The sequence below is a fragment of the Pinus tabuliformis genome, chromosome Q (genome assembly GCF_031772625.1).
Source record: "Pinus tabuliformis cultivar Carrire ecotype Pingquan chromosome Q, CPIR1, whole genome shotgun sequence".
NCBI lineage: Eukaryota > Viridiplantae > Streptophyta > Pinopsida > Pinales > Pinaceae > Pinus > Pinus tabuliformis.
Window position 1 is genome coordinate 531,860,291 of NC_142296.1, and position 27,856 is coordinate 531,888,146.

At 35.8% G+C, this 27,856-nt stretch overlaps 1 protein-coding gene and 1 pseudogene across 1 annotated transcript; one reads left to right on the plus strand and one right to left on the minus strand.

Moving 5' to 3' along the window:
• Positions 1-16,770: 16,770 nt before the first annotated feature.
• Positions 16,771-18,503, minus strand: LOC149220548 (putative potassium transporter 12 pseudogene; annotated as a pseudogene).
• Positions 18,504-19,074: 571 nt separating this feature from the next.
• LOC149220549 (uncharacterized) lies at positions 19,075-20,664 on the plus strand. Its single transcript, XM_089382825.1, has 3 exons — positions 19,075-19,953; positions 20,047-20,139; positions 20,312-20,664. Exons 1-3 carry the CDS (start codon positions 19,825-19,827, stop codon positions 20,507-20,509), a joined length of 420 nt encoding a protein of 139 aa, XP_089238951.1. The 5' UTR covers positions 19,075-19,824; the 3' UTR covers positions 20,510-20,664.
• The last annotated feature ends 7,192 nt before the right edge of the window (positions 20,665-27,856 follow it).

Consider the following 27,856-nt stretch of genomic DNA (forward strand, 5'->3'; position numbering starts at 1 on the left):
TAGTTTTGCATAAAATTTTGCATCTACTTTTGTTGCATCCACTTTTCCCTCTTGTTTGGCATCCATATTTACATCCTCTTTTGCATCTATTATTGTACCCACTATTGCATCTAATATTTTTGTGCCACAATTAGCGCCTAGTTTGGCACCTCCTTTTGCACCCACTTTTGATTATAATTTTGCATCCACGTTTGCATCCTCATTTGCGTCTAGGTTTTCATCAACTACTACATCTATTTTTGCATCCCTTTTTGTATCCAATTTTGGACCGGGATTTGCATCGGGTTTTGTGTCTCGTTTTGCATCTACTTTTGCATCGACTTCTATTGCATCCACTTTTGCACACAATTTTGCATCCACTGATGCACCCATTTTAAATTTCACTTTTTGCATCCCTTTTTACATCTTCATTTGCATCATACTTTGATTCTTTTTTTGCATCTATCATTACATCCACTTTTGTTATGCCACAATTTGCACCATGTTTTGCACTCACTGTTGTATCCACGTTTGCTTCCAATTTTGCATCCATGTTGACATCCTCTTTTGCATCAAATATTGCATCTATTTTTGCATCCACTTTTATGTCAGGTTTATGCATTGGGTTTTGCATCTCGTTTTGTATCTACTTTTGCATCTACTTACATTATATCCATTTTTTGCATCCAATTTTGTTTTGCCTGTTGCATCAATGTTTGCTTCCACTTTTACATCCATTTTTGCATCTTATTTTGCATATTTTTTGTCTATTGTTACATCCACTTTTGTTGCACCATATCTTGCGCCTACCATTGCAACCACATTTGCTTCCACGTTTGCATCCCCTATTGCATCCACTTTTGTTTCATCCATTTTTGCATATACTTTTGTTTCCGTTGTTGCATCCACATTTGTTTCACCACAATTTGTGCCAAGTTTTACACCTACCATTGGACCCATGTTTGCTTCCACTTTTGCCTTCATGTTTGCATCCAAGTTTGCATTGACAACTGCATCTACTTTTGCATCCACTTTTGTGTCAGGTTTTTCATGTTGTTGTGCATCTACTTATGTTGTATCCACTTTTCATCCAATTTTACTTCTATTGTTGCCCCCATTTCTATGTTCGCTTTTTCATCCCTTTTCCAACACTCATCATATTTTCTGCATTGATGATATTCCTTATGGCATTGACAATTATGAACAATTGATGACAATGTCAATAATATTGACAATGATGAAAATGAAGATGATGGCGATGACATGAATTGTGATTATGATGATAAAGACGATAGTGGTTACAATGACAATGATGATGATGGCAATGATTATGATGATGACGATGCTAATGACGTTGGCGAATCTTCCCAATTTTAGATGTTGTCATTGTCATAATCATAAGCATTATCTTTGGTGTCATGATCATCATTTTCATCTAGGTCATCATCAAAAACAATAATGGCATGAATGATGATGATGCATGATTACAACAATGTCGATAGAAATTACAGTAATGATGATGATGGGGATGATAAAAATGACAATGACGATGATAATGGTGGTGATGATGATCATCATCGATCATCTGTCAAAAATAGAGTTGTTATTTCTCTTACGTATATCAATGTGTCCTAAACAACCCTTTTCTAGCACTGATCACATTTTTTGGGTTGATGATATTTCTTACAACATCTACAATTATGAACAATTGCAAACAATGTCCATAATGATGATGATGATGGCATGAATGGTGATTATGATGATAATGTAATGATGGCAATAACAATGACAAGGATGATGGTGATGATGATCACAATGATTATGATAATGAGAATGACCTTACAATCTTATGGATTCGTGAACAATAACTAGTTTCAATACCATCTTCTGGATACGTATTACTATCATACTTTTTAAATTTTCTGTCTCTCTTGAGGTATCTTACTATAATGGTGTTGTCAACACTAGAAAGATATCTTGTTGTAATGGTGGTTCTAATGTTAGCACTAGCAAAGTTTAGTAGGGAGGATGCTACTACAAGAGGAATTCCTTCTAAGTGACTATGGCATTCAAAATGAGGCTTTATGGGCTGCTTGTTAACACATGTTCTCATGCTCATATAAAATTAATGTGAAAAGTTGCTTTAATTGGTTCCCATGCATAATTGATATTGATAATGGGGTGGTATAAAATTGTAATGGGCATATCCGTTAGTTAGTTATGATGGGTCAACAACATTGAAACCATCCAAGTGACATTTCACCTTGGAACAATCGTCGCTCGTGCGAAAACACGAAGTTTATGTAAATGAAAGTTGTGATTGTAGTGGAATTAAAACCATCGAGAAATATCAAAGAAGACGCTGCCTACCAGTTTTGAAAGACAACCAAGGCATTGAACAACTATTTGCGTTAGGATGTAGTGAGGGAATCGAAGGAAATTTGGCAGCCCTAAGTTGCCATTACTATTGCCAATCACACATTCAATAGTAACCATAAAAGGTAGCCACATATAAACAGAACCTCGAGGTGTTGACAGTCAGAATCTATTGTAATAGCTTTGACGTATATATAGTTTTGTGTTTAGATGAGAATGAAGTGGGCTTCATCCAGGGTTCGGCTCAATCCTCGTCCATTCCATGCAGTGGTGTTTAATTCGCCAAGCAAGAGAATATTACGTGAGTGTTCAGAGTTAAATCAACAGAAATCAAGGACGTGTGATTGTCAAATTATTGCTCCTCCCTTATGATTGAGCGCTTGATGCGATGGTCATTATCCTTGGGTGATACTTTTATTCCCCATTTTCTATTGAAAATGTAGCGTTTTTCTGTTCGATTATGATAGGATTGGATGAACGCCGGTTTGGGTGGATGTAGACCCATGTTTTTTTGTGGTGATCTTCAAATGTCTTGAGGATAAGAAAAAAATCCTTGACCAAGGTCCATGGTTTTGGGGATGAGTTGGTCTTCTAGTGAAGCCATGGTTTCCCAACTTCAATCCTCTCACTATGTTGCCGATGACTACTCTAGTATGGGTAAGATTCCCAGTTTTCCCATTCACTTTACCCATCTAGATCTCTTAGAAAAAGTGGGCAATTTTATTGGAAGATTCGTCAAAGTAGACAGGGAAAGACTTTTGAAAGGCATTTTCACCTATGTTTGCATATGTGTTTAGGTAGATCCCAATGAAGTTTTGCGAGATAAAATTGAGCTCAAGTGGATGGGAATTGTGTATTCCCAACCCCTGGACTATGAAAATACAACTTTTCGATATAGGAATTACCAACAAGATAGACACCTTCAAACTGTCTGTCCCTTTCCAATAGGGGCTTCCTCCTTACAGTCATCTAAGAACTCTAGCTGCAGTTGGAGGGATCTTAAGGAAAGAGAGGGATGGGAATTGTGTACTCCCAACCCCTGGACTATGAAAATACAACTTTTCGATATAGGAATTACCAACAAGATAGACACCTTCAAACTGTCTGTCCCTTTCCAATAGGGGCTTCCTCCTTACAGTCATCTAAGAACTCTAGCTGCAGTTGGAGGGATCTTAAGGAAAGAGAGGGATCCAAAATGTAACACCCCTCCCTTGTATGTCAAACTTTGCAAACCTAAGCTGAGAAAAGCTAGGTATGATGTGTAATATAAAAAGTAAATACATTATTAATAAATTAATCACTTGGAAAAGTGAGACACCAAGAGATGAGATTCTTGCCAAATCACATTGGTGAATGGGAAAGGATAATTCTTTCATGGTAAAGCTTCTCGATTTAATTCTAGATAAGTTGGATGGATTGGAGATAAATATCCATTGAGAAAAACATAAAAGTTGTGCGGGAGAGAAAGGCAATCTTCTATGAGGAAAATCCTCATGGGAGAGAAAGGTGAGCTTTTATGAGATAAGCCTACGCAAATGGATAAAAAGATCCATAAAAGCGAGACACCGCTAATGGAAACCATATCATGAAAGAAGGTATTAAATACCCATTGCATAGATCAATTGGAGGCGGTTGATCCATGGCAAGAACCTCGACTCGGTGGTGAACTGAAGAGTCATTTCTAGGTTGGGTAGCGGTGCTCTGTTTTCCAAGTGTCGTTCTCTCTTTTGATCTAGTTTGACTCACTTGCGTGGATTGTTCTGTATGTTGGTTTCTTACCCTCTATGTTATAAATTCCTTAGCATATGAGAGAATTTGCTTGAGTTTTAAATGCACTGCATGTGGCGTTAATGAGATGATTTTATGGATGCACATAAATGAAATTCTAATTACAGTCACAGTATGTGGATCTTATGTAGAATTGGTGTTAACCTGTCTTTTGTTAAGATAGTGAATAGTCGTGCTTGAGCCGCTATGCAAATTTGTTAACTGTGGTTAAGGCTCGACTGTATAAACTATGGTACAAGTTATTTGTGCTATGCATCCAATGCTGCGCTTCTGATTAATTGTGCATAATCCCTAAGATACACATGTTAACGTGTCATGCAACTGTGGAGACGGATTATTGATTATGTATGATAAATGATTTTGTTTTGAAACGGTAGAGCCTATGGTTCAGGTTATCTAATATATGCATTATGCATTATAGGATGAATTGCATCCATTGAGGCGTTCTAATTATTTATTCGTATTGCATAAGATATATGTCGGTGGTACTTTCGGCCATGACAATAGGAATATGAACATGCTATATGGCAAAACTAGTTATTGTAAATGGATGACCTGATCTCCATAAATGTTGGATTGAATCCTCAAAGGAGGGATACTCGAATGCGGGATATTGAATAATATTGATTGATTCCTCCTCTGTGATGTGATGTAGGCATGGGTAGAAGTGCTTGTGTTAGCTTTGTTATGAGGTAGTTGTATATGAACGCGTGTGACAACCATTACATCTAAATTTATTACAAGCTAAAATTAATAAAGGAAACCAATATGTTGCCTTTAATACTGTGGCTAGGAGGTGTCTACTGAAAGAGGACCCAAAGTTGATCATAATTCATGGAACAAGGTACCAATCAACCTTAAGCACAATGCAAGAATAGGATGAAAACCTTAAGCATGACCACCAACTCATCGAATGGCCTTGAGGCTTCAATATGCAAGAAGAGGATGAAAAACATTGACTTTGAAAGCTTTTACAACCAGAGAACCTTAAAACCCCAACTCCCTCCTTAGGACAAGTGTATTTGAGTTTACCAAGAGTTGGCTTCCAACACACCCAACGCTCAATGCCAAACATGACATGGTACACTAAAACACAAAGACTGTAAAACCTTTCAACATATCGACAAAGTACACATTCTTCCTTGAAATACACATTCTAAGGAAACCCACAAATGACTTCTCCTCATTTTGAGGATGGTACCTAAGTTAAATTGGATTGCATAGGGATTTCTTAACACAGGGTTCAAAATTATTACAACAATATACTCATTAATCACTAAATATGTCATTTGTAGGAATTGCAGTTAGGTGGGGAGGATAACACTCCTATCCATTTTTAAAGCTACACCCAATTAATAAGTTCTCCATGTGCCACAATAAATGCAATTTTTATGACTATAGTGACACATCCCTCGAGATTTCCTTCCACACCAACACTTTTATCCATGAACTAAAGAGTGACTATTTCATTATTATATTATACATACATGTTAATATAAGCATTAAAATTTGTATTCCTTTGTAAAAAATGCTAGTCCAAGAGATACATTTGATCACCTTGTCTTGTATCCAATATCCAATGTTGACCCCTATATCCTTAGATCTAGAGTGAAGGTTTCATTTCTAATGTTGTGTTTGAGCTTAAATTCTAATTAAATATTTGGGTTAGCCAAGGTCATTACTTAACTTAATGGCTTTGCAATATACAATGTATCATATTTTTTTTAAGTTCAATTGGTGAGATATGTCTGGGGGATTGAACTTTCGATCACTTGGATACACAAGGGCTTGCCAACATGCTTTTTTCCAATTGTGCTACTACCCTCAGAAAATATACAATGTATCATATTAACATCCACTTAAACCAAATTGACTTTTGGGACACATGTATCTTTGATGATGAAGGGAATCCAATTATGTGATGTCAAACACATTCCCTCACAAACACTCACAAAGACCCTACACTTTTTAGGGTTCGAACCTAGGTTGTCTGTTATGAAACCAACTCACAAAAAGATAGAAAAGATAGATCAACAACTTAGAAATCAGCCTCTTCGAGGGGGCAACCTCCTTTACATTACACAAAAGAACAATTATTGGATGATACAAATGACAAAGCCTCATTTCTATATATAGGAGTCTAAGGGGTCACAATATAATCAAAGTCAACATAACAATAATAATATAAGGGCACAAAAATAACAATAGTGGGCTTCTATGGGGCACAATAATAACAATATGGGGACAATAAGGGCACAACAATAACAGTAAGGGCCACAATGACACTAGTAATGGGGGAATCACTAGTGTTATAGGGACCTAACATTGTCTATATGGAAACACTGTATAATTTTGAATTTATTTATTGTAGATTTGTACATAGATGGATATTCCTTTCTTTGCATTTATCTTTTAGACTTCTTGCTTTCACCAATTGATTTAGAGCTTATGGAGTCTCAAGTAGCACCAATCCCCTTGCTTCTATTGGATTGAATAACATGATTTCTCTTTTGAAATCCATAATATCTCATTCACATGCTTCCTATTTCTCCCATAAGACTTTAGCACAGACTCCATGATCATGTTTGTGTCCCTCTTAATAACGCACTCCTTGGAAGGGGCCATAAAATCTTTTATTAGGACTAAACTTGGATGTCTCTTCTTTCTTGCCCTTTGATTCTTCATTCAATCATACCACCCATCAACTTGTTATTTTTCCATTTTTCTTATAATGACCTTTGTTGTTGGGAAGGTGCCTTTCAAGTATTTTGTCTTTGCATATAGATACACATAAAGTATCATTATTTTAATCTAATGGACGTGGTTGTTAAAATCACCAATATTTAATTAAATATGCATTGTTATACCTTTGCTCAAGTCAACTTCAATTCAAATTCTAACACATGTGTGTATACCCTTCCTTGCTTAGTTTGTATATTGTTGTAAGTCCCCAATATATTTATGTTGGCTTTTGAAAGATCATCTCATCCCAAAATAAGTAGGGGGGATTCAATATTCAAATCCAAAGTGGGGTTGAAGAAATGGATATTGAAGATGGATTCAATTATAGAAACTATCTTTTGAAAAAAGGTTAGTTTTGCCCCAAAAAGAAAGTCCCTCCTTTGAGACCTTGCCACAACTTCCATAGTTGTGAAATTTTACAATAATAGAACCTCTAGAGTAGAGGTTTACCATATACTTAGAACTTAGGTTGGAATTGATTTGATTCTTGAACTCTTTAGATGATGACTAGAGATCATTAAATACATAGTTTGAAGCGTTTGCTTGTAGTTATTAATGAACTTGTTAACCATCCATAGATGAATACTTCCCTTGCACATGTGCTTGATTTTGTCAATAATGAAAGAATCCTACTATGTTTTTGGTATATTCGACAAGACTACATCTTTAAAATAAAGAAGATTCAATTCTTAATGCTTTGCAATCCTGTAAGAGGGAGGGACAATCGAAGTCACGCAGGAGGAGGTATTCCCTTTGTTTAGTGAAACTCTACAGAGATAAAGCACTAAATGCAAGATTAACCCTTGTTTATGTGATAATTAGGGAATATATATCTATTCTCTCAAAGATTAGTCTTATATATTCAAAAAGAATTTCTCATTTATTCTAAATAACACTTAACACTGTTTATAGAATAATTTCTCACCATTACAATCACAATAATCATTTTTCAAGGCAAAAACTACATCAAAACTTTTTGAATATGCAAGTAGATAATCTCCACAAATGAAGATGAAAACATATTTTGAGCATGTTTAAAGTGGATTAAACTATAATAATAAAAGACACAACAAAAATCTTGATACAATAATAGCTCAAATAATTATCTTTAACAAAAATCTATTAAAAATTACTATAAAATTATAAAATTAAATTAACATTAATAAATAATCAATTAATTTATATAAAATCCCAATTTAATAATGAATAATTACTTAATTCTTTAAGTTCCACTTCAAAGAAAGCATTGACACATCAGCTAGAGAAGGGTGCATTATTGTTTTTGGAGTAAGAGAAGGGTGCATTATTGTTTCGGAGTTCTATGTCCGTCGCATCAATATTTTATTTGATGTGCCCAATTATTTTTCCAAAGTAAAACTATTATTCAGCTTAAATAATAGAATGTATAATATTTCAAATTCTATAAAATGTATAATATTTCAAATTCTTTCAAAATCCGTTTTACTAAAACACAAATATATGGCCGTCGATGACATGATCGGACGGTAGATATTCTATCCCGCCTTTAAATTCAAATCCTCTTGGTAGTTTGGCGCCATTGCGCGTATCCCTCTCAACGAGCTCAGTAGCTCGCATATGAACAATCATGGTTTGCAATCGCATAAACATTGCCCCAGAATCGATCCACGAGCCACCAGATCTCTCTCTGCACGACTTCCAACAGTTCATCTGCGTTTCTTCGTGGTCAAAACGATTTCTTTGTTTCTTGATACAGTTCATCTGCGTTTCTTTGTTTTCTTTAGCACCGGCTGAAGGGGAGAACTTTTGCCACATTTCGGGGTCATCTCTGTTCATTATAGAAGGAGGTCTTGTAACCTGCTCCAAACTGCCAGTTTCTCTCTTTGAAAGTTTGTATTGAAAACCAGTGCTGGGTCGAAGGTTTACTCATATGAAGGATGCAGAAAATGAGAGTCCTTTAGTGAGTCCATGAAAAAGGCTTGGCGAAGATTTGGGGCAAAATGATACCTGCAGCAGAGCCAACAAAGTTCCAAAATTAGAGCCAACCTCACCAATTAAAATCTGCAAACAACCTGGAATCCTATCTTTAGGACGAGATTGTTTGAAGCACCCCGAAAACTCAAGTATGTTATTACTATGCTACCTTTCTATAGACTGGAATTATTTCTTTTATTGTTGCAATATCCGTGATATAGTCCTGGTTCAAGCAATTGAAAGATAGACTTGATTTTTCTTCTAGTTGATTATGAGACTCTGTACTCAAGGTCATAAGAAAAAAAAATCCAAAACTTTTTAGCTAGTGAAGTATAAGTTCCTGAAAGTTAAATAGTAACTATCTCTATCCAATTACCCACTGTGTAGGCAGGCATATCATTGATTTTAGCAAGCCTTAGCATTTTCCTGTCTACCTGGATAAGGAAGCAAAATACAAACGAATAACTATCTTATCCCTGGTTGAACAGGACAGGTAAAAACCATTGTTTCCTTAAATTAGTTTCATCTTTTACCCCTATAATAAGTTATTGTGTCAGGTTTCTGAACTCTTCCCTGACACACATGAAAGTCACATGCAGTTTCAACAATGGTATTGATAAATTATAACAAATTCTTGTACAAGAACATTCTTATAGTCGTTGCCTCTCAATGCCAAGCAGATGTTGCAATGAGAATTTTGTCCAACCATCCAAAATAGTAAATACATAGCTCCTCCTTCTTCCTTAGTCTTATAGCTATTGCAATATGATTAACAGAGCAAAGATTTAACCGTGTCCTTAACATTAGCACTGAGATGATATACACTAAATCCTGCCATAGTCACTCTAGCTCTCCATTTTCCTGTAACTTCATACCTCTCAATCCTTTCTTCTCCCTCACAAGCAATTATGTTCACTGTGTCTCAGGCAAGGCATTGTTTTTCAACATTCATACGATTTCTGCTATCCCTTTTAAGTGTAGCATCTAGCGACTCAAACACTGATGAGTAATAGTTTAATGCTTCCATGGACTGGGGGATGAAAGGTGTATTATTAGTGTTAACCTCTTGTTTTATGATCAGAAAGTAGAATGTCATGCTTGGAGGCCTTTTTTAACATATTGTTATTCGGTAACCATAAACTGCTATTCACAAAAACCAGGTATCATAATTTCTTTAATTTCAACTTGTTTCTCTTATTGGGGACAATGAAATGTACTGTCTTGCAATCTCTCTCACATGCAAATGAGCTAGCAGGTTTTCTTGAAATACAATTAAGAAACTGCTGCAAAATTAGCAAATTAACTCCATAAGATTCCCCCACAAGACAATGCTGTTGCTTGCCCCTTGTCATAGTTAGTTGCTTGGAGTCCACAAAATACTCCCACCTCCTTTAAGAATTCAATTCATCTCCAATCATTCGCTGCTTCTGTGGGGAAGGGTGCATTCTTCTTGTTACCTCTCAAATTGTATGTAATGATAAGAGCCCTAATCCACAATGTACAACTTCAGGGAACTGTTAGGATGGTCACCACCTTCACCTCAACAACCTATCCTCTTCACTTTAGGCTGGCTCTCCTTTGGCTCAAGGGGATATACCTAATACTATTAATAAGACAAAGAAATGAGGCACAAGGTGAAGTTGAGAGAAGCCTTAGTAAAATAGAGTTTTGGAGTTTTTAGGGTTTTAGAATAAGTGATGGAAGGAGAATCAAATGGCTTATGAGGTCAAGAAGAAACTCTTCGGAGAAGTGGCTTATTTCCTTCAAGGATTAGGGGTTTGAGACTAGAGTCTAGAACCAAAAGGAAAGAGTGATCCCTCACTCAATGAAGAATAAAAATGAATATCAAGGTCTACAAGAAGGGAACTTTCAATGGAAAACCTTCACCAACAAGATCAAATATGTTTTGATAAATGTACTTAATACTTCTTACTAGGGAACCAAAGGAAAAACATAGCAAGGTGCCAAATAATCACCAAATCAACAAAGGAATAATGCAGAAGAAAAACCCTAAAACATCTCCCTTCCAAGTGGTAACTTACCCCCTAAATGGATTGATCTTGAAGTCTTGTAGAAGACGAGCATTTCATCATTAATCTGTATGCACCAAAATTCAAATAATAACCAAGAAAGAGAAGCTTCAAGAATTGAAAACAATCATCCACAAAAAAAGAATCCCTTACACCATAAATGCTCCAAGAAAGATATGTCAATTAAGTTCCAAGGAGTGAGAGCTACAAAAATCCAACCATGAGTGAAATTGAGGAAGTGCATCTCTTTACACATGAGATTGACCTCCTCATCAACAAACACATCATTGACAATAAAACCAAATAAAATGCTCAAGGGAGCTTATTTTTGTTACACTACTGCTCAAGTGAACTTATTCATTTTCCTACCCTACTGTAGCATGTACAAAATGCAGCTACTAGGTGAAGTCAGTGATCCGATGCAGCCACCTTAACATCTTGGAAGCACAATGCCCCTTCCCTCAGTGCTTAGTCATCATGGAAAACAGGGAGACATCAAACTCTGAATGGTTACAAGTTGGAATCTCTGTCAATGCCTCTCTGGGAATGAATTTGGATGCCTGCAAATGAAGTATGTCATGAAGGGGCTGTAACTTTGGACATGTTCTGCTACATGATATATCTACCCATCCCTGCAAAGGACTGTTATAATTGTTGTCAAACCATAAGGTGTTTTCTTGGCTCTTGAGCATCTCTTCCGAGAAAACAATATCCCCCTTTACTGCATGTTTTTGGATTCTGGTTTTAAGACTATATGAAAAAGTACAAGACTGTTGTATTTTTGAGTCTTGCACAGATTCAGCAGTTTGCATGTCAAGGCCATATTATCAGTTCTGCACTCTTCTGTTCCCTTTGGACACAAATCACTGTTCTTTTGCAAGGCATTCCCGGAACAAATTTCAACAATGTGGTGATCCATATGACCAATTGGTGTGTTCTTCTGCCTTACAAGAGAATCAATTTTATTTTCTAAAGTATGCCAAAGAATGGCACCAATGTCATTCTCAGGGCATCTTCAAGCATGTATTCTTGAGTAGGGCATTGATACATCCTCGAAGGACTGTCCCCAAAAACTATCTGAAAAATGAATACAACATTTACTATAATAGCTACAAGTTGATACTTTCCAGGAATGGTTATTACCTTGCTCAATCTACCACATACATCTTTTTTATTGTCATTTTCTATCATGGTGTATACATTTTTTTCAACAATTTTGAAGTGTGCCCTGCCTTCAATGCAATGTTGGTTCCAGGAAGGAATATAATCACTGTCGAACTACCATGACTGCCATTTAATGATATCAGGCCTGTTTCTTCAAAATCTAGCAAGCTCTCACAAGGCAAAGGCCAGACATTAATAGAACAATGAGGTGCATTTCCATTGTCACCTCAGCAATCCTCCTTCTGCTTTTTAGTGGAATTATACCACACAGGAGGCTTCCCAATTTTCACCTAAATGATATTCTAAGTTATATGGATCAAGGTGATATTCAGATGAATCAAAGCTAAGTAAAGGTACTTTCAATGGACAAGGGCACAATTGTCTATGTGTAGGAGCAGTGTACCATATACAAAGCCCTAGAGAGGTACTTGTGACCTAGGGTTACATCGTGTAGATCAACAAAGGGATGCCTAGGTATACAAATACCAAGAAAAGGTTTGCAAATAAGAAAAGGCAAACCTTCGATTTAAGACCCAAGTTGAAGCCTTAGCCAAAGTTAGGATTTAGCTAGGGCACAAATTGCCTAGGGTAGACTGTTGGGGAAAATTCAAGCATGAAGAGAGCTAGATTTTGAGTGCCAAGGATCAATCAAGTTTAACTCAAGCTACTAAAGCCTCAATGTCTATCCAATAGGAGACCCTTGTTGAATTTGACCCTATGCCCTAGCCCTAGCGGCCTGCTTTAAAGGACTTCAAAAAATAGAAGAGGAGATAAGATGAAAGTTTTTATGATTTTTGATCACCAAAAGGATTCCTAGTGCCTTTTCCTACCTGGGTGATGTAGTCTATAGGGCTAAATTTAAGATAAATTAAATTTATGCTTGGAGTAAGAGGGAAAACCCTAGTTTTCACTTGATAAACCCTAGCTATCTTTTTAATGGGGGGGAAATTAAATAAATGAAAGCTCTCTAGGAGGTCCTTTATGGTATTCAAGGTTTAGCATGCAATAATCAAGCAAGATTTCCATATAAGATATGCATGTAGAGATGGAATAAGAAAAACCCTAGCATAATTTTATCACATGAAAAACAATAAAAATCTGCAATTACACTTAAATTCTTCCAAGAAATAGCCTTCTTTCAATCCCAAAAAGACACCTCCAAGACACAAATCATTCGCCAATAGCAATGGGTCCAAAAAGATCACATCTCCACAAGTAGCGAGTTGCATCTAGGCTAAGTAGAGCTTTATAAAAGAGGTTGAAATCCACAAGTGATGATGATAAACAAGGGAGTGATCCTCTATTTATATGAGGTCAATCACTTCCATTAGTTTTCCTAAAAGCCTTATAAGAAACTTAATTCTGAGTGGGCTTGAAGTAAATGGGCTACCAAGCCAACTCAATAGTTCAATACAAAAAAATAAGCCACTAATGCTCGCATGCATGGGTTGAAACTCTTCCCAAGCATGATGTTATGCCCTTTTAGGGGTAATAAAGCTCCAAAAATACAAAACAAGGGCTAGATGCATCTCCAACCATCATAATCAATCATGAATTGAGGTTGAGTCATCAAATCAAGCCTTAAAACATCTCCCTTTATTTTCCTCCCTTCCTATGGATTATAATTGATAATCTAATATTTTTTAACTTCATTTGATTCTCTGAAGTTGATTCCCTTCCTCCATTTTCATTAAAATCATCATGTTATAAGGCAAAAGGGCATACCTTTATATGAAATTTTGCCAGCAAAGAGTCCAAAATTAAATTTTGGACAATTAAATTTTCATGCAACTAAGCAACATTGCTTTTTAACAATACTCTTGGTTCAACATTTTTTGACAATGGTCTTGGTTCAGTACTTTCTTACGAGCAGAGCCCTCTCCATTCCTTCAAGCAAGAGTGGTCTCCTTGGAAAAACAATAAATCTGACCATTTCAATTTTTTCATAATGTAATACCTTGTACCGGATATCTTTGGTTTATGCCTTCTAAAATCTTGGATACCTCATCAATTTTTCCCTTAGAGAAACACTGTTTTACAGAGTCAAAAAGTTAGTTTCACAACCTCTTCTAATTATTTTGCCTTCTAATTGTAATGATTTTTCCACTTCACTGGTCTGAAATAGAGCAGACATTACTTCTGTGTATACTTTAACATGTACAGAGGATTTACAATCTATCACTTCTTCAAGAACTTTTTATGCCTCAATTTTTTTTCCTACCTTCCCAAGATGATGCATGCCATAGATAAAACTTGCATGACTTGGAACAACACGTTCCCTAAGCATTTTGTTCAGTATCTGGGCAGCGGCTTGAACTTTCTTTGATTTGCAGCAAGCTTTGATGAGTGAATAGTACAGAGCATCCTCCTACAACATGGCATAGAGCAAAATATGCTTAACAGAAGTAGTCATTCACATCAATAGCAGGAAAACCATCCTGATGTGTTTCCAACAAAACATTATCTTGTGATACCCTACACACCACCATATTGGGTAAAAATGTAAAACTAGCATGTGTACCCCCAATGCCAACATTTTTTTCAAGAAGTTCCAAACCATAGCAGACAAGACTCTAGATACTAAAATGACAAGAAAAGTTTACAAAACTTTGAGAATTGTCAAGCCTGTTTCAGACTCTCAGATATCTAGTGGGCTATGCCTGTCCATGAATGCACGTGAGAGACCAATAATATACAAGAAGGCAATGAAACAATCACAAAAGCACCTACACTCAAAATTCTATTCTGGAAAGAAGGAAAAGACTCACTAAGGATACCAAGGGGTGCAAAATTCTAGATGTGAGGAATACGGTTCATCTATTCTTACTGTTACAGATAATGCATTTACCAGATTGACTCAAGGTCTATTTCCTAGTGTCATGGAACACTGTGTTTTGATGATGGCTTTTGGTCTTGTTCCCATGGAACTGTAGTTGCATCTGGCTTAATCAATATGAAAGGGCTGCCCTGTGCGCGATTAGGAAGAAGTTTCCTTTCTTTCTCCTCTGGGTTATGTTTCAAAATTATAACCATCAGCTATCGGCATGTTGAAGGGATCACACACCTTTCAAGCAGAGCCCATTTTTCTGCAGGATTGTCCATAGGCATTGTTGCAGGTAACACCCCTTCATACAGAAGCCAGTTTTCCACAGAAGAATGGTGGCTGTTCAGTGACTCAGGGCCTCTCTGTGCAGTCACAAGTAGTATCAGCATTATAACATATCCTTTCAGAATTCAAGTATATCTTCTCACTGGAAAGCAAAACAACCTCACTTCAGAAACAACAAACAGTGTAGATTAGGGTGAAATTTGTGATCTATGATCTTCCTGATATATGTCATTCCCTTTCTAATCTTGATGACATTTTACAGGTCTGTATGAGCAGAAAGAATTCTCTCAGTGCTTAATCATTTTGAATTTTTATGGCTTCTCATGTTGGTCCCCATGTGAGTATCAGTTAATACTGCTGTCAAATTGTATAAAACAGATAGACAGGAGGACTGAACACAGAAGGTCTACATAAACCAGTTTTGCAGTGCTTCCTTTTGCTATTCATAAACAACTTGCACTGTGGGAATGTACTACCTGCAAGGTTGCGTTGTTTGTTTCATGAAAGGCTGGCCGCTAAATGGCATTGGGAGCCCAGTTGTTTACTTTCCAAGTTAGTCATTCCTATCAGATTTACTTTGGCTAAATATCGTAAGTTAACACCCCATCTTTTGTGTCATATGAAGTTGAAGTTGAATCTTTAGAGTAACAATATTCTCCAAGCTTGTTTCTTTTGTTCAGCAAAATAGATTTCTAAGTTTATTGTTCTTTGTGTCACTGGCCCATAGTAAGGTTGCTTATTTAAATAATTTATTCAAATTATCATTTCTGTTATTAAACAAAAAATATTGTATAGCCCAGAATTGGGCCCACTGGAGTTCATTCCCCTGTTAGGTCAACATAAAACCTTTGTTGCATAGATCAATGGGCCATGCAACATTGGGCATATCATTTTTTAAATTTCAATAAAAAAAATTATTTGAAAATTAAATTTTTAATATAGTTTTTTTATGAAGAACCCAAAGAACCCGAAGAACCCGAAGACCCAAAACCCCCGAAGAACCCGAAGAACCCAAGAACCCAAGCACACGAAGAACCGAAGAACCCGAAGAACCCGAAGAACCGAAGAACCGAAGAACCCAAGAACCCGTTAAAGGAAAAGAACCCATTTTTTTTTTTGAAGAACCCGGTTCTTCATGGAAGAACCCGGTTCTTCATGGAAGAACCCGGTTCTTCTGGGTTCGTCTGGGAAGAACCCGTACCCGAATCCGGTACTTGGGTGCGGGAACCCGGGACGGGTTCGAGAACCCTACCCCCGGGTGCGGGTACCCATGCAACACAGATTTTCATGGATATAACTTAATATAACTTTCTTATGTAGAAAACATGGCTTATCTTAGGCTTAACCATGCATATAAAATACCACCTATCATCTTCATTGAAAAAAGAATGGTGTCTTTGTTCATAAATATCAGTGATTAATCATAGGAATGGCTATTATTCTCTATCAAACAAAATCAAGGACTAAGTAATGAAGATCTTGGTCGACAACAAAACTTATGATTATTAACTTCACATTAAAATTCACTTCATCTCTGCCACCTTCAAGGAAATCTTTGTTATCCATCACCATATTGATGTTGTGACTTGGTCCTTGAAAAACATTCAGCATGTTTGATTCATGGAAACCTTCAAGTTAGACAGTATATGTCATGCTAACTTGCAAGAGATTGGTGTGAGGTACATTGAGGCTTGCAGGGCCTGCCCTGCAGTTTGCCCTCATGAAAGCATAGAAGTAGATTATAACCAGTTTCTTAGGAAACCATGAATCCTTTCTAGCCTTGACATCTCCGTGACCAACAAGATATACAACTCCTGATAATTCAGAACACTTCCATAGTTCCAAATGTACATCACAAGAAGGAAGCAGGTGGCAAAAACCATTTATCCAACCATTTTCCCCCACTTTCATCAAAACTGCAGAAAAATAAATTAGCTCAGTTGATCCAAATAGAACAGGAAATCCAATCGCAAGGAATATATTTTTTGCCCATATAAGAACCATGACAAGAGTCACTAGGCTTGTAGTCACCATAATCATCTCTACCTTTGCAATGCCATATGCATTTGATATCTCGACCGTGCTCTTAAAACAATCACATACCAAGACACACATTATCATTAGAACCCAGTTGATGACAAGAATGTAGATCTGACCCATGAACCGTCGGGATGTGTGAATTATTTTCAATCTGGGAAAGCATCCTAGGGCCATGGACATTTTAATAGATGAAATTGTTGTTGAGATCATTGCCTGGCTTGCAATCATGGCAACAACACTAGCTATCACGAAGACTGGCCAGATAAAACCATCTGGAATTGAAGCAGAGAATACGTTCTCCACCACAGAGGGATGCTTCATAAGATATGCAACTTGATCCATGTAAGCCAATAGTAGGCATGGGAATACTACACATGTGAAGGCTATCTGGATGGATCTTACTGAGAAGTGACCCAAATCAGCAAACATAGCTTCAGCTCCTATTATGCATAACATGCAACCTCCTAGGGACATCCATGCTTTGATAGTGTTCCTCTTGAACAAGTAATAGATATAAACAGGATTGAATGCCCTTAAAATTGTCATGTCATGTTAAATAATATTGTAAAGTAAAATAGAACCAATAGAGAAAAACCATATCATGAGTGCCAGAGAAAATGTCATGCCTACTTTGCTTGTACCAAACTGTTTTATGCTGAACAAGATCACCAGGAATATGATTGAGACAATGACCACTGTGTCTTCCGTAAAGCTAGATATTTCATCTTGCATGCCACTAACAACAGACATGACTGATATTGCAGGTGTAAGTATGCCATCCCCAATTACCATGGAAGTACCCATGAGAAACAAGAGTAGCAGTAGGGTCTTCAATTTTGTACTTCTCTAAAGGCTTTCTTTGATTCTTAATCATCTTTCCAGTTTCGGGGTGGCAACTTGAGCTTGAAACTGGAATTTTTTTCATCTGATGGTTGCTGGTTGGGGAGCAGATTGACCTTCGCATATGTGCAAATCAAAGAGTACAAGGAAAATGTCCCCCCTTCACCATTGTCATTGGCTTTGAGCATAATGAACACCTATTTAGCCAAAGGGATGAGGGCTATTGTGTACATCACTAAAGCTAATGCACCCAAAACATCTTCCTCTCCTTTGGTACGAGCTTGGATGAATACACTAGTGAAAACATACAAGGAGTTGGTACCCATATCTCCATAGACCACTCCAAGTGTTTGGAATGCCAAGTCGAGCGTCCGTCCTAATGAAAGGTCCTTATCATGGCCCTTATGAACACCGGGCACGTCCATGGCCTCCACATCAAAGGAATCCACTCACTTGGTCTTCAGAACGAGCCCACGCCTCATTTTGTGTCATGTCTGATCATCGTCAACAAACCACCTTGGGGATTACCCTTCCATTTCACTGCCATCAACCGACCTGGACTCTGATGACAACAAAGACATTGAGCCCTCACTGATCCCATCCCTGTCTTTCTCATCCTAGACATTGATATGATAATGGGGTTGACAATGACAAGAATGATACACAAAAGAGAAATCAATAAAAACTTAGGAGAATCCCCACAACTGTTTATAAAAAAAGCACAAGTTTATCATCCAAAGAAGCAATTTCTGCATTCAAAGACCACAATCCTCAATCTCATAATTTTATCATCCATAGAAACAACTCCTGCATTCAAATCCCATAATCCAGAAAAAGAAAGAGCTCAATCTCTTCGACCCACATCGTAACATCGCATCCCACATCCAGATTTCCATTGAAATCTTGAAAATCCTCATACCCAAATGATTTTTTGCAGTGACTTCTATGAATACATTACCATCCTTCGATCAGAGCGTTTTTGTTAAAGAAGAAACATATTATATATCTTCAAGGAGAAACATATAATGGTAATGCAAAGTTCTAAAAGGTATGTGATCCTTAGGCTTATTGGAGAGTATATAAAAAATTTCACACCTTTTTATGAGATATGGGAGGAAAACATGTTAAAGATTTTTAATAAATATAAAATTTCCAAAATGATGCTAGTTACGTGTGATTCTTTTTTCATTGTTTGTGATTATGAAAAATGAAACTCAATGTTTTTTCATTAGTGCACACATATTTCATTATATAATTGCATATAGAAAAATCATTCCAGAGCCGATAACAATAAAAGTGAAGAATTTATGGTCCAACGTTATATTTAAGGGAGATGTTTAAGGATGACGTTTGAATTTTGTTTTTCATTTTAAGACATTTGGAGCAAATATTAGGAAGGACTTTGAGAGAGGATTGTCCTTGATTTTCGAAAATGGAGTTGTTCCTTTCCAGCCATATGCCCCAAGTGACCATCAAAGGGAGAGCTCATAAGTTTTTTGGATGTTTTCTTTATAGCCATTTTTTTACACATATCCATAGAGTCCCCATGCCATTGATGTGAATTACTTGTTCGGTTTTTTTTTAACCAAAATTTTTAACCAAACAAGAAAAATTAAAAAAATGCCTCAAGATCAAAGACTGAAACAAAGACCTATTGACATACCTTTTAAAGTATGGAAAGAACTTGTAAAATCATATGAGAAGTTGGATGCACAAAGAAAAGCCGGCAATGAGAGCATTCAGGTATTGAATTTTTCATTAAACATTATTTAGAATGTATTAATACTTATAAGTATCTTAGACATGTATTTGTGTGAAAATAAATTGAATTGGTTTATGTTTAAGGACAAGGCATCCAAGGCGAGGTTAACCAAGACAAAAGTCACTCATCGTAGTGGCCAGAAAGGTTTAAAAGCACTGATAACAACCTTTGTAAGTATATTAAACATGTGATATTTTTTTAATAAATTTTGTACTAGAAGAAAGTCATTGTTATCTAATTTCTCCCTATTTACTGATTGATAGGAACTAAAATATGGAAGACCTCCAAATCATTTGGAAAAGGAGGTGCTGCAGCAAAAGAGATGGGTTGAATTTGTTGTTTGGATGGACTCTATGGTATGTAATCTTAGTTGGATTTCCAATATACTTTTAAACCATATTTTCATTTTATTTTTTAGTACTATTAGATATTATATCTTACCTCATTTTATGGTTAACATTGTATAACAAAAACATGCGTTGTGTTATGTAATTAATACTAACATGTAATATTGATTTTTTTTGTCAGAATGCTATAGGTAATGATTGCCAAGACGATGATCCAAATTATGTTCAACATATATCAGGAGATGATGAGGATGAGGATGAGGATGATGGTGGTGAAGGAGGAGATGATGATGATAGTTGCGGTGTTGGTGATGATGTGGATCAGAGTAATGAGGATGGTCAAGATGATCATGAGGATGATCTTGGTGGTGGTAGCTAGGCATGCACATGCATTGTTTTTTATGAAGAAATTATTGTGTAGAATGACATTGTTATGTTTAGATGGGTGTTGTGAATTTACCCTATATCAATGAGACATTTTGATTTTGTAATCATACGATGAGTTTGATTTATGTATGTTGTTAATTTATCGTAGAATAACGATATTCATGAAATATTTTGATTTGTTAATCATATTTGAATTTTACTTGTTTTGATTAAAAATAATACTGATTTTATTAGTATTATGTTGCTATTTTATACATGTTTTGAAAATTGTTAATGACACATTGTTATTTTTTTGGATGGATGTTGTCAATTTCTCTTAAATTTCTTTACAAATGATTTTGAATTGTGATATCTGCTTTAATGATATTTAGAAACTATCATATATTTCACTATGAATCTATAAAGGGGGTCATATATGTAAAGAAAAATATACTCTATATAAGAAGTCAAATGCGGATGTAACCATGGATGCAAAATTGAAAGTAAAATTGGGTGTTAAACTAGGAATTAATACAAAATGCAAACAATTGACATACAAAGTGTTTTAAATTAGAAGTGAAAAATTGTGCAATAGTTGACACAAAGAAGGGAACAAAACATGGCATACAAAAGGATATCAAATTGGGCAAAAACAAGGACACATAAATGGGCACCAAATTAGATGCAAAAAAAGACAACAACTAGATGTAAAATAAGATGCAAAGTTGAGCGTTAAAAAGAAGCAAAAAACGTTACAAATTAATATGCCAAATGATGATGCAAATAATGGTGTAAATTTGGGATGCAAACTTGGGTGCAAAAAAGGAAAAAAAAAAAGATGTAAGAAAAGACATAAAACAAGATGCAAAATGGGGCTGAAAAAAGGTGAAACCAAGGATGCCATATTGGATGTAAAAAATGATTCCTAATCACATGCAAATTTAGGCTCGAACTCAGACACAAAATTATATGCAAATGTGGACACAAAATGAGGCAAAAAAAGATGCAAATTTGGATGGTGAAAACGATGTAAAACTAGACACCAAAAAAATGCAAAATTGGATGAAAAAGTCGGTGTAAATAATGGTGCAACATTGGACACAAGTAGACACAAAAAAATGGTGCAAAAAGGGGCATAAAATAGCTTAAAATTGGATGCAAAACTTGGTGCAAAAACAAATACAAAAGTAGACGTAAAAAATGGCTCTAAATTGAATGTACCATTAGACACAAAATAAGATGCAAAGGTGGACACAAAACATAAGATGCAAATATAAATGCAAATTTGGATGCTCAAAATGATGTAACATTAGATGCAAGAGATGGTGTTAAAAATGATGCAAAATTGGATGAAACAAATGACGCAAAATATGGTGCAAAATGAGATGGGAAAAATGGAGACAAATCAAACGTAAATGTGGATGTAAAAAATGGTCCAAAAAAAGATGCAAAAATGGGCACAAAAATGGATGCAAAATTTGGTGCTAAATCAAATTCAACACATGGTGCAAAGATAGGCACCAAAGCTGGTGCAAAAATAGAAGCAAAAACTAGTGTAAGACTAGATACAAAACCTGGCGTAAGACTAGATGCAAAAACTGACACAAAATGGATGCATAAAAAGACGTTAAATTGGATTCAAAATACAGTGTAAACTTGATGCAAATGATGGTGCAAAAATGGAAGCAAAGAATGACACAAAATAGGAAGCAAAAAGAATGAAAAATAGATGCAAAAAATGACACAAAACTAGAAGCAAAACCTGTCATAAAATAAGATGCAAATCTTGGTTCAAAATTTGACGCAAAAAATGATGCATAGTTTGGTGTAAAAAATGATGCAAAATCTAGCGTGAAAAAGGATGCAAAATCAGGTGCAAAAAGGACGCTTTAAAAATTGTACAATAGAGCCAGATTTAGCGCCAGGTTGCTCATCACAATTACAAAAAAAAAAATGCACTAAAATCTGGCGCAAATCGCTGGTTTTGTTGTAGTGAAGTCCTTCCTTCTTTCGACACTTTTTTCTTGGCACTCCGTCCTCTTTTCTTCTAACACTTCGTCCTCTTCTTCCTTTGGAAAATAGTGTAGACCTTGTATGTGAGCTTAGAAGAGATATTATTTTGATCCTTAGTGAGGTCTTCATAATGAGGATACCTTCCTTCTCTTGACTAACCGAGCTCCTTCTTGATGTGAGGTTGTAGACTTGATGTGACAATATTGCAGCCCTAGTTTCTCGCACGTGTGAGAGGTTTCCTTGTGTATTTGACTCTTTTCTCCTTCACTTGAGAGAGCCTCTTCTTTGCTTGAGTAGGATGCCTTATAGGCCTAAGTTTCTAGCCCAAACAATGAGACATGAGAAATTGTGATGTTGTTGTTATAGTGACCGCAGACAACCTTCCTTTCCTCACACGTATGACTACAATTCACCCTAAAGACAATCCTTTAAACTTTGGTTATGTCCCTTCCTTCTTCGTTGCATTAGAGGCTCCTTATACTTGTCTTTCTTCACCCTTTACTCGACTTCTCTTGCTCATTGATTTCAGAGGTATGCTTGCTTGTAATTGTAGGAGTGGACAACCTCTATATATAGAGGTATGTCCCTCCTTTAGGCTAACTTGAAGCCGACTAGGAGACTATAGGCTGACTTGACTTTTCTTCTTCGAAATTACTTCTTTTGGTGATGTCGTTGCATGAAGGACTTGTGACTTTGCTTGGAGGTATTCTTTTTACTCTTATACAAATATATACATGGTGTAACATGCCCTTAAGGGTCTTCAATGTTTTTTTCTTTTGACTCTTTGACTTACCTATAACACTTTGACATGTGCTAGACCTACTTCAATGAGCAAGAAACTCATTGATAAATATAACAAAAATAATATTTCTTTTCTTGTATAAGTACAAATATCAAATTACATTTATGAAGACCGAATTTAGTTACACTTCCTTCAACATGATTCGCAGATCCAAAGTCACGCTTCTTTTGTTTAAATTTTTGTTCAATCTTGGTAGCATATCGGTATATTGCACCAAGTGAGGAGATGTCTAGGAACTCCATTTCTTCCCAAGTTTATTTATGCAGATAACTGTGGTACTTGAGCACCAGATGTGACTCAAAGTTTTTGATACCCAAATTTGTGCATAGAGGATGAAAACCATTTGTGAACTCATGCACATCTTTGTCCCTTTGCTACCATAGTGTGTTCCACTATATATACTTGTCCTCATAGCTCCCCATGAGGTAATATTATTCATTGACAACGTCTCATAAAGAGTTCCAAGAAGGGGCAACTATAAAAAGAGAGGGTTCCTTGGCCCTTTTCTCACAATAAGTTTCCCACCAGTACTTGACATGGGGGTAGCCTTAAGTGGTGTGAAAGGAATCTTCTTCCTATCGAAGAAAATATGGATTGAAAAATAACCTTCCAACAGATCCAACCATTTATCTACAACATCTGCATCTATTTGACCTTCAAATATAGGGATATTAGAGTTCACTTGTACCTTGAAGGGGGTGGTGCATCCGAAGTGACTGTTGGATGAAGATAAGTCGCTGGTGGACATCAATCGAAGGATGTGGGCAAAGTTGTCCATCATCTCATTCCTTTGTCACTGAAGGGATTCTTTGAGCAGCAGTTTGATATGATCTCTTTCTCCCTCGAGTTTCTTTTCTTCCACCATGTGAGGTCATTGGTGTCGAAGGGGACGGTCTTGCAAAGGCTCAACTAGTTCAAGTCCCAACTCCTTATACCTCGACCTCATTGAGGACATGCACAAAAAAATAGAGAAAGAGCATACTGCTCTGATACCATTGATCCAACTTTATGAAGGAACAAAATGAAATACAAATATAAACATAAACACAGAGATACAATGAAAACAAAACTTTAATTCATTAATAACAAAGCACTAAAAATTATTTCAATCTAGAATGGAAATAAACTAGCTCGGGTGATGGTAGCTTAACTTTCAGAAGAGATGTGGTGACTACATGTCTTTTGAATTGTGTTACAATGAGGCTTGAAGGCCTATTTATCATTGAGAAACAATGAAAAACCATAAACATCTAAAAACCTAACCCTAAGAGATGAAGCGCAAAAAGTTTATGGGCACCATTGGGGTAAATTGGGTACAACAATTTACCGGGATCATAACTTTGGCATATGATCAAAATCTGCTCCAATCTAGTCAAATTCATAAAAATTTGGTCTTGTAAATAGAGCCAAAATTAAGCGTGCAATTACCCCAAAAGAAACTCGACTTAATCACAGAAATTCATCCTTCACACATGCAAGTTGCAGTACATCAATAATTCGGTCAATGAGGGAATATTCTTGTTTAATTTGACTTTTATTCTCTCTCTTTTTACTTAACTTCTTCTTCCTTTGCTTGGGTGCAGAAGATACTTGTAGATGTGATGAATAAATGAGCTCCAAGTAGGTCAAATATGTCTCCAATAGATCACTGTCTAGGAGGGTCGAATATGTGCCACTTGGAGGGCTACGTCGACTTGGTAATCTTTTGGACTTATAGACTCAAAAATATTTTTCAATTTCTTTTTGTTTTAAATGTCTAAATGGGACATGACATTTTTTATTTTTATTTTTATTTTACTCAAAATAAATTATTTTGACTCTAGCATGAAGAACATGTTTGACAAAAATATAATAAATACATTCATGATAAATATACATTATGAAGAATGAACCTAATTACAATTTCAAGACTAAAGAATCAAGGTAGAAATTATACTATAACATCATAAAACTAAACCAAAACATGCTACATACAAAAATATAAGATGATAATCTATGTGAAAGATCAAGAAGTTTTATTCTAATCCCTTCTAAATTTGACATATGCTCTAAGAGTCCTTCTTTATAATAAAGAAAGCACTCTTCTTTATACATGTTGTGAAATTGAAACAACAAATATTAAATACAGATCCACATGTTTCTCATGTGGTTACAACCATTTGCTAAAAACTGGCAAGTCAACAATATCTTCAAGACATGTGATAACAACTTACAACTAATCTCTTCAAAAGCTCCAAGATTCTTTCCATATCTTGGATAATTGATTAATGAGCCCAAATCCTTAGGAAATATTCAATGGTTGAAGAGGAAATTTGAATTTGGCTATATGTATTTGGAGAAAGTGGTACAAAATTGCATTATTACAAGATTTGCCTATTTCTATAATCACTAGCCTATTCCTATAATTACCAACAAACTAACGTAGTTTTGAAACATAAGTGAGAATATGTTAATTTAATATTATTTAGTCATAAATTTGCACGAAATACTAAAATAAATGCATTGGAAAGTACCTTGAACCTCATCCCACATAATGCATTAAAATGGACTTAATACAAGGTTATCTGAAAGCGAAAATGGACTAAAATCAAGGAAAAGGTTGTGTAAACATGGTAAATGAATGTTAAAAGATGGTAATTTTCATGACTTGACATGTATTCCCCATTTTATCTATGCCGTCAATGAAGTGACCCAACTTGTCTCCTACAATTTTAAGAGTGGCATTATCATAGAAGTTGATGGGGATACGTAGAAGACTAGTGCATACAAAGCCAATCAAGATTTCCATCTTTGAGTCAAAATTAATGGTTTAGAGTGAAAGAAAGTTTCCTCTAGAACCTATGAAGCATGGACTATATCTTAATATCTGATCTCTCTCCTCTTTACTATCAAATATGAACAAGAAAAACTCATTTCCATAGTGAAAAAATTGATATGAAGAAACCCAAATTTCTAAGGCATGCACCTGAGCTACTTGAGAGATGGGCCATATGCCTATGAACTTTCCAATCAATGCTTGTTTGTGGAACATAATGGCTTTCTATTAAGCATTTGAAGTTGAAAAGTCTAACTTGGGAATGTATTCTATCCTTTTGATGAATTGACTCCTCCATGGACATTCCTCTCCTATAGATCTTGAAGATCCAAGAAGTGAAGAAAAAGGCTCCTTCATATATGATATGCACATCTATGTTGTTCACTTTTGGCAAAGCCTCGTACCCTTATACAAGAGATGGTGGGTCTAGGCTTGTATCTTTATTTCTTGCAAATTAATTGATAGATTGACCTGAAGCTTTACATGGACCGAACAATGACAAATGATCTATTTAGGTCTAAGGTTGGAGCAATGATAGGGATTTCCTAGAGCTTTTGCAATGTGAATTGGGTAGTGGTGAGGGAAAATGCTAACCAAAATTACTCTCTCTATATAAAGTTTATACATAAGAAGAGATTACTTTCTATGTATAAAGTTTATCTAGATTTTACTTAAGGTGGACATGGAAATATTTATTTATGGCCAACATTCAAATAATTTTTTATTGTTAATATATTTTTCAAATTCTATGTGTTAACTCCATATTGAGCGTGAAAGGAATTACACATATTCCTTATTCTAAATTGTAGAAAACACCTTTCTACACAATATATATATATATATATATATATATATGCCTTGGAAAAAAACCGTAGTTTCATTGCAACTTAAAAAAAGAACAAAATTGCATTTTGCAAATGCTTGAAAGCATTCGATATAGCAAGATTGGAGTCTTGTGAAAGTAGATAACGACCTCTCGGATCTAAAACCAAAATAATATAGAAGAGAAGTGTTATAATAGTCACTTAGCTTCTCTTTATTTCCTTTCTTTCTTTGGAACTTCCGCTAGACCCCTGTAGATGAGTTAATAGGAACAATTGCCAACTCAGACACAATCACCACAAGGGGTTGTTCTTTATCATAATTTGAACTTTCCGATACATGGAATCTCTTTGTTCATGTTGACACCTTATCTTAAGGTTTGAGAAAATATTTGTAAATATGTAAATACAAAAAAGAAGATGAAAGTCTTCAAGATGGACCCCGTTGGAGGTTCCGAGATGTCGACTACAATACTTAAATCTGTGGTTGTTCCTCTATCTATCAAAAATCTTGGAATGTGAATCTTAAGAGTCTCTCCCATATTTATATATATTAGAGTTATTCTTGATAGAATTTCAACATTCATGGAGCTAGCAAAACCTAAGCTAACATTGTATCAAATCATGGGTCCTAAATTTCCTCTCTCCCCCCGTAACTCCCTCAGTCCTACTATTGTTGCAACTCTGCTAGTTTGCCAATTATGTTGTTATTGACCCAATGGTTATGCGTTGAAGGACAAACATTCATTTCTACATTGAAACATTGGCAACCAAAGCACCTGCCATCTCTTAACCATTGAGCGAAGAAATGAATGTAAGAATTTGTGGGTATGAGCCGAGAGCCTTAGTGAAAGAAATGACGGTGCACTAGCGTTGGTAGTGTGAATTTATTTACTGTTCGAACGCTGT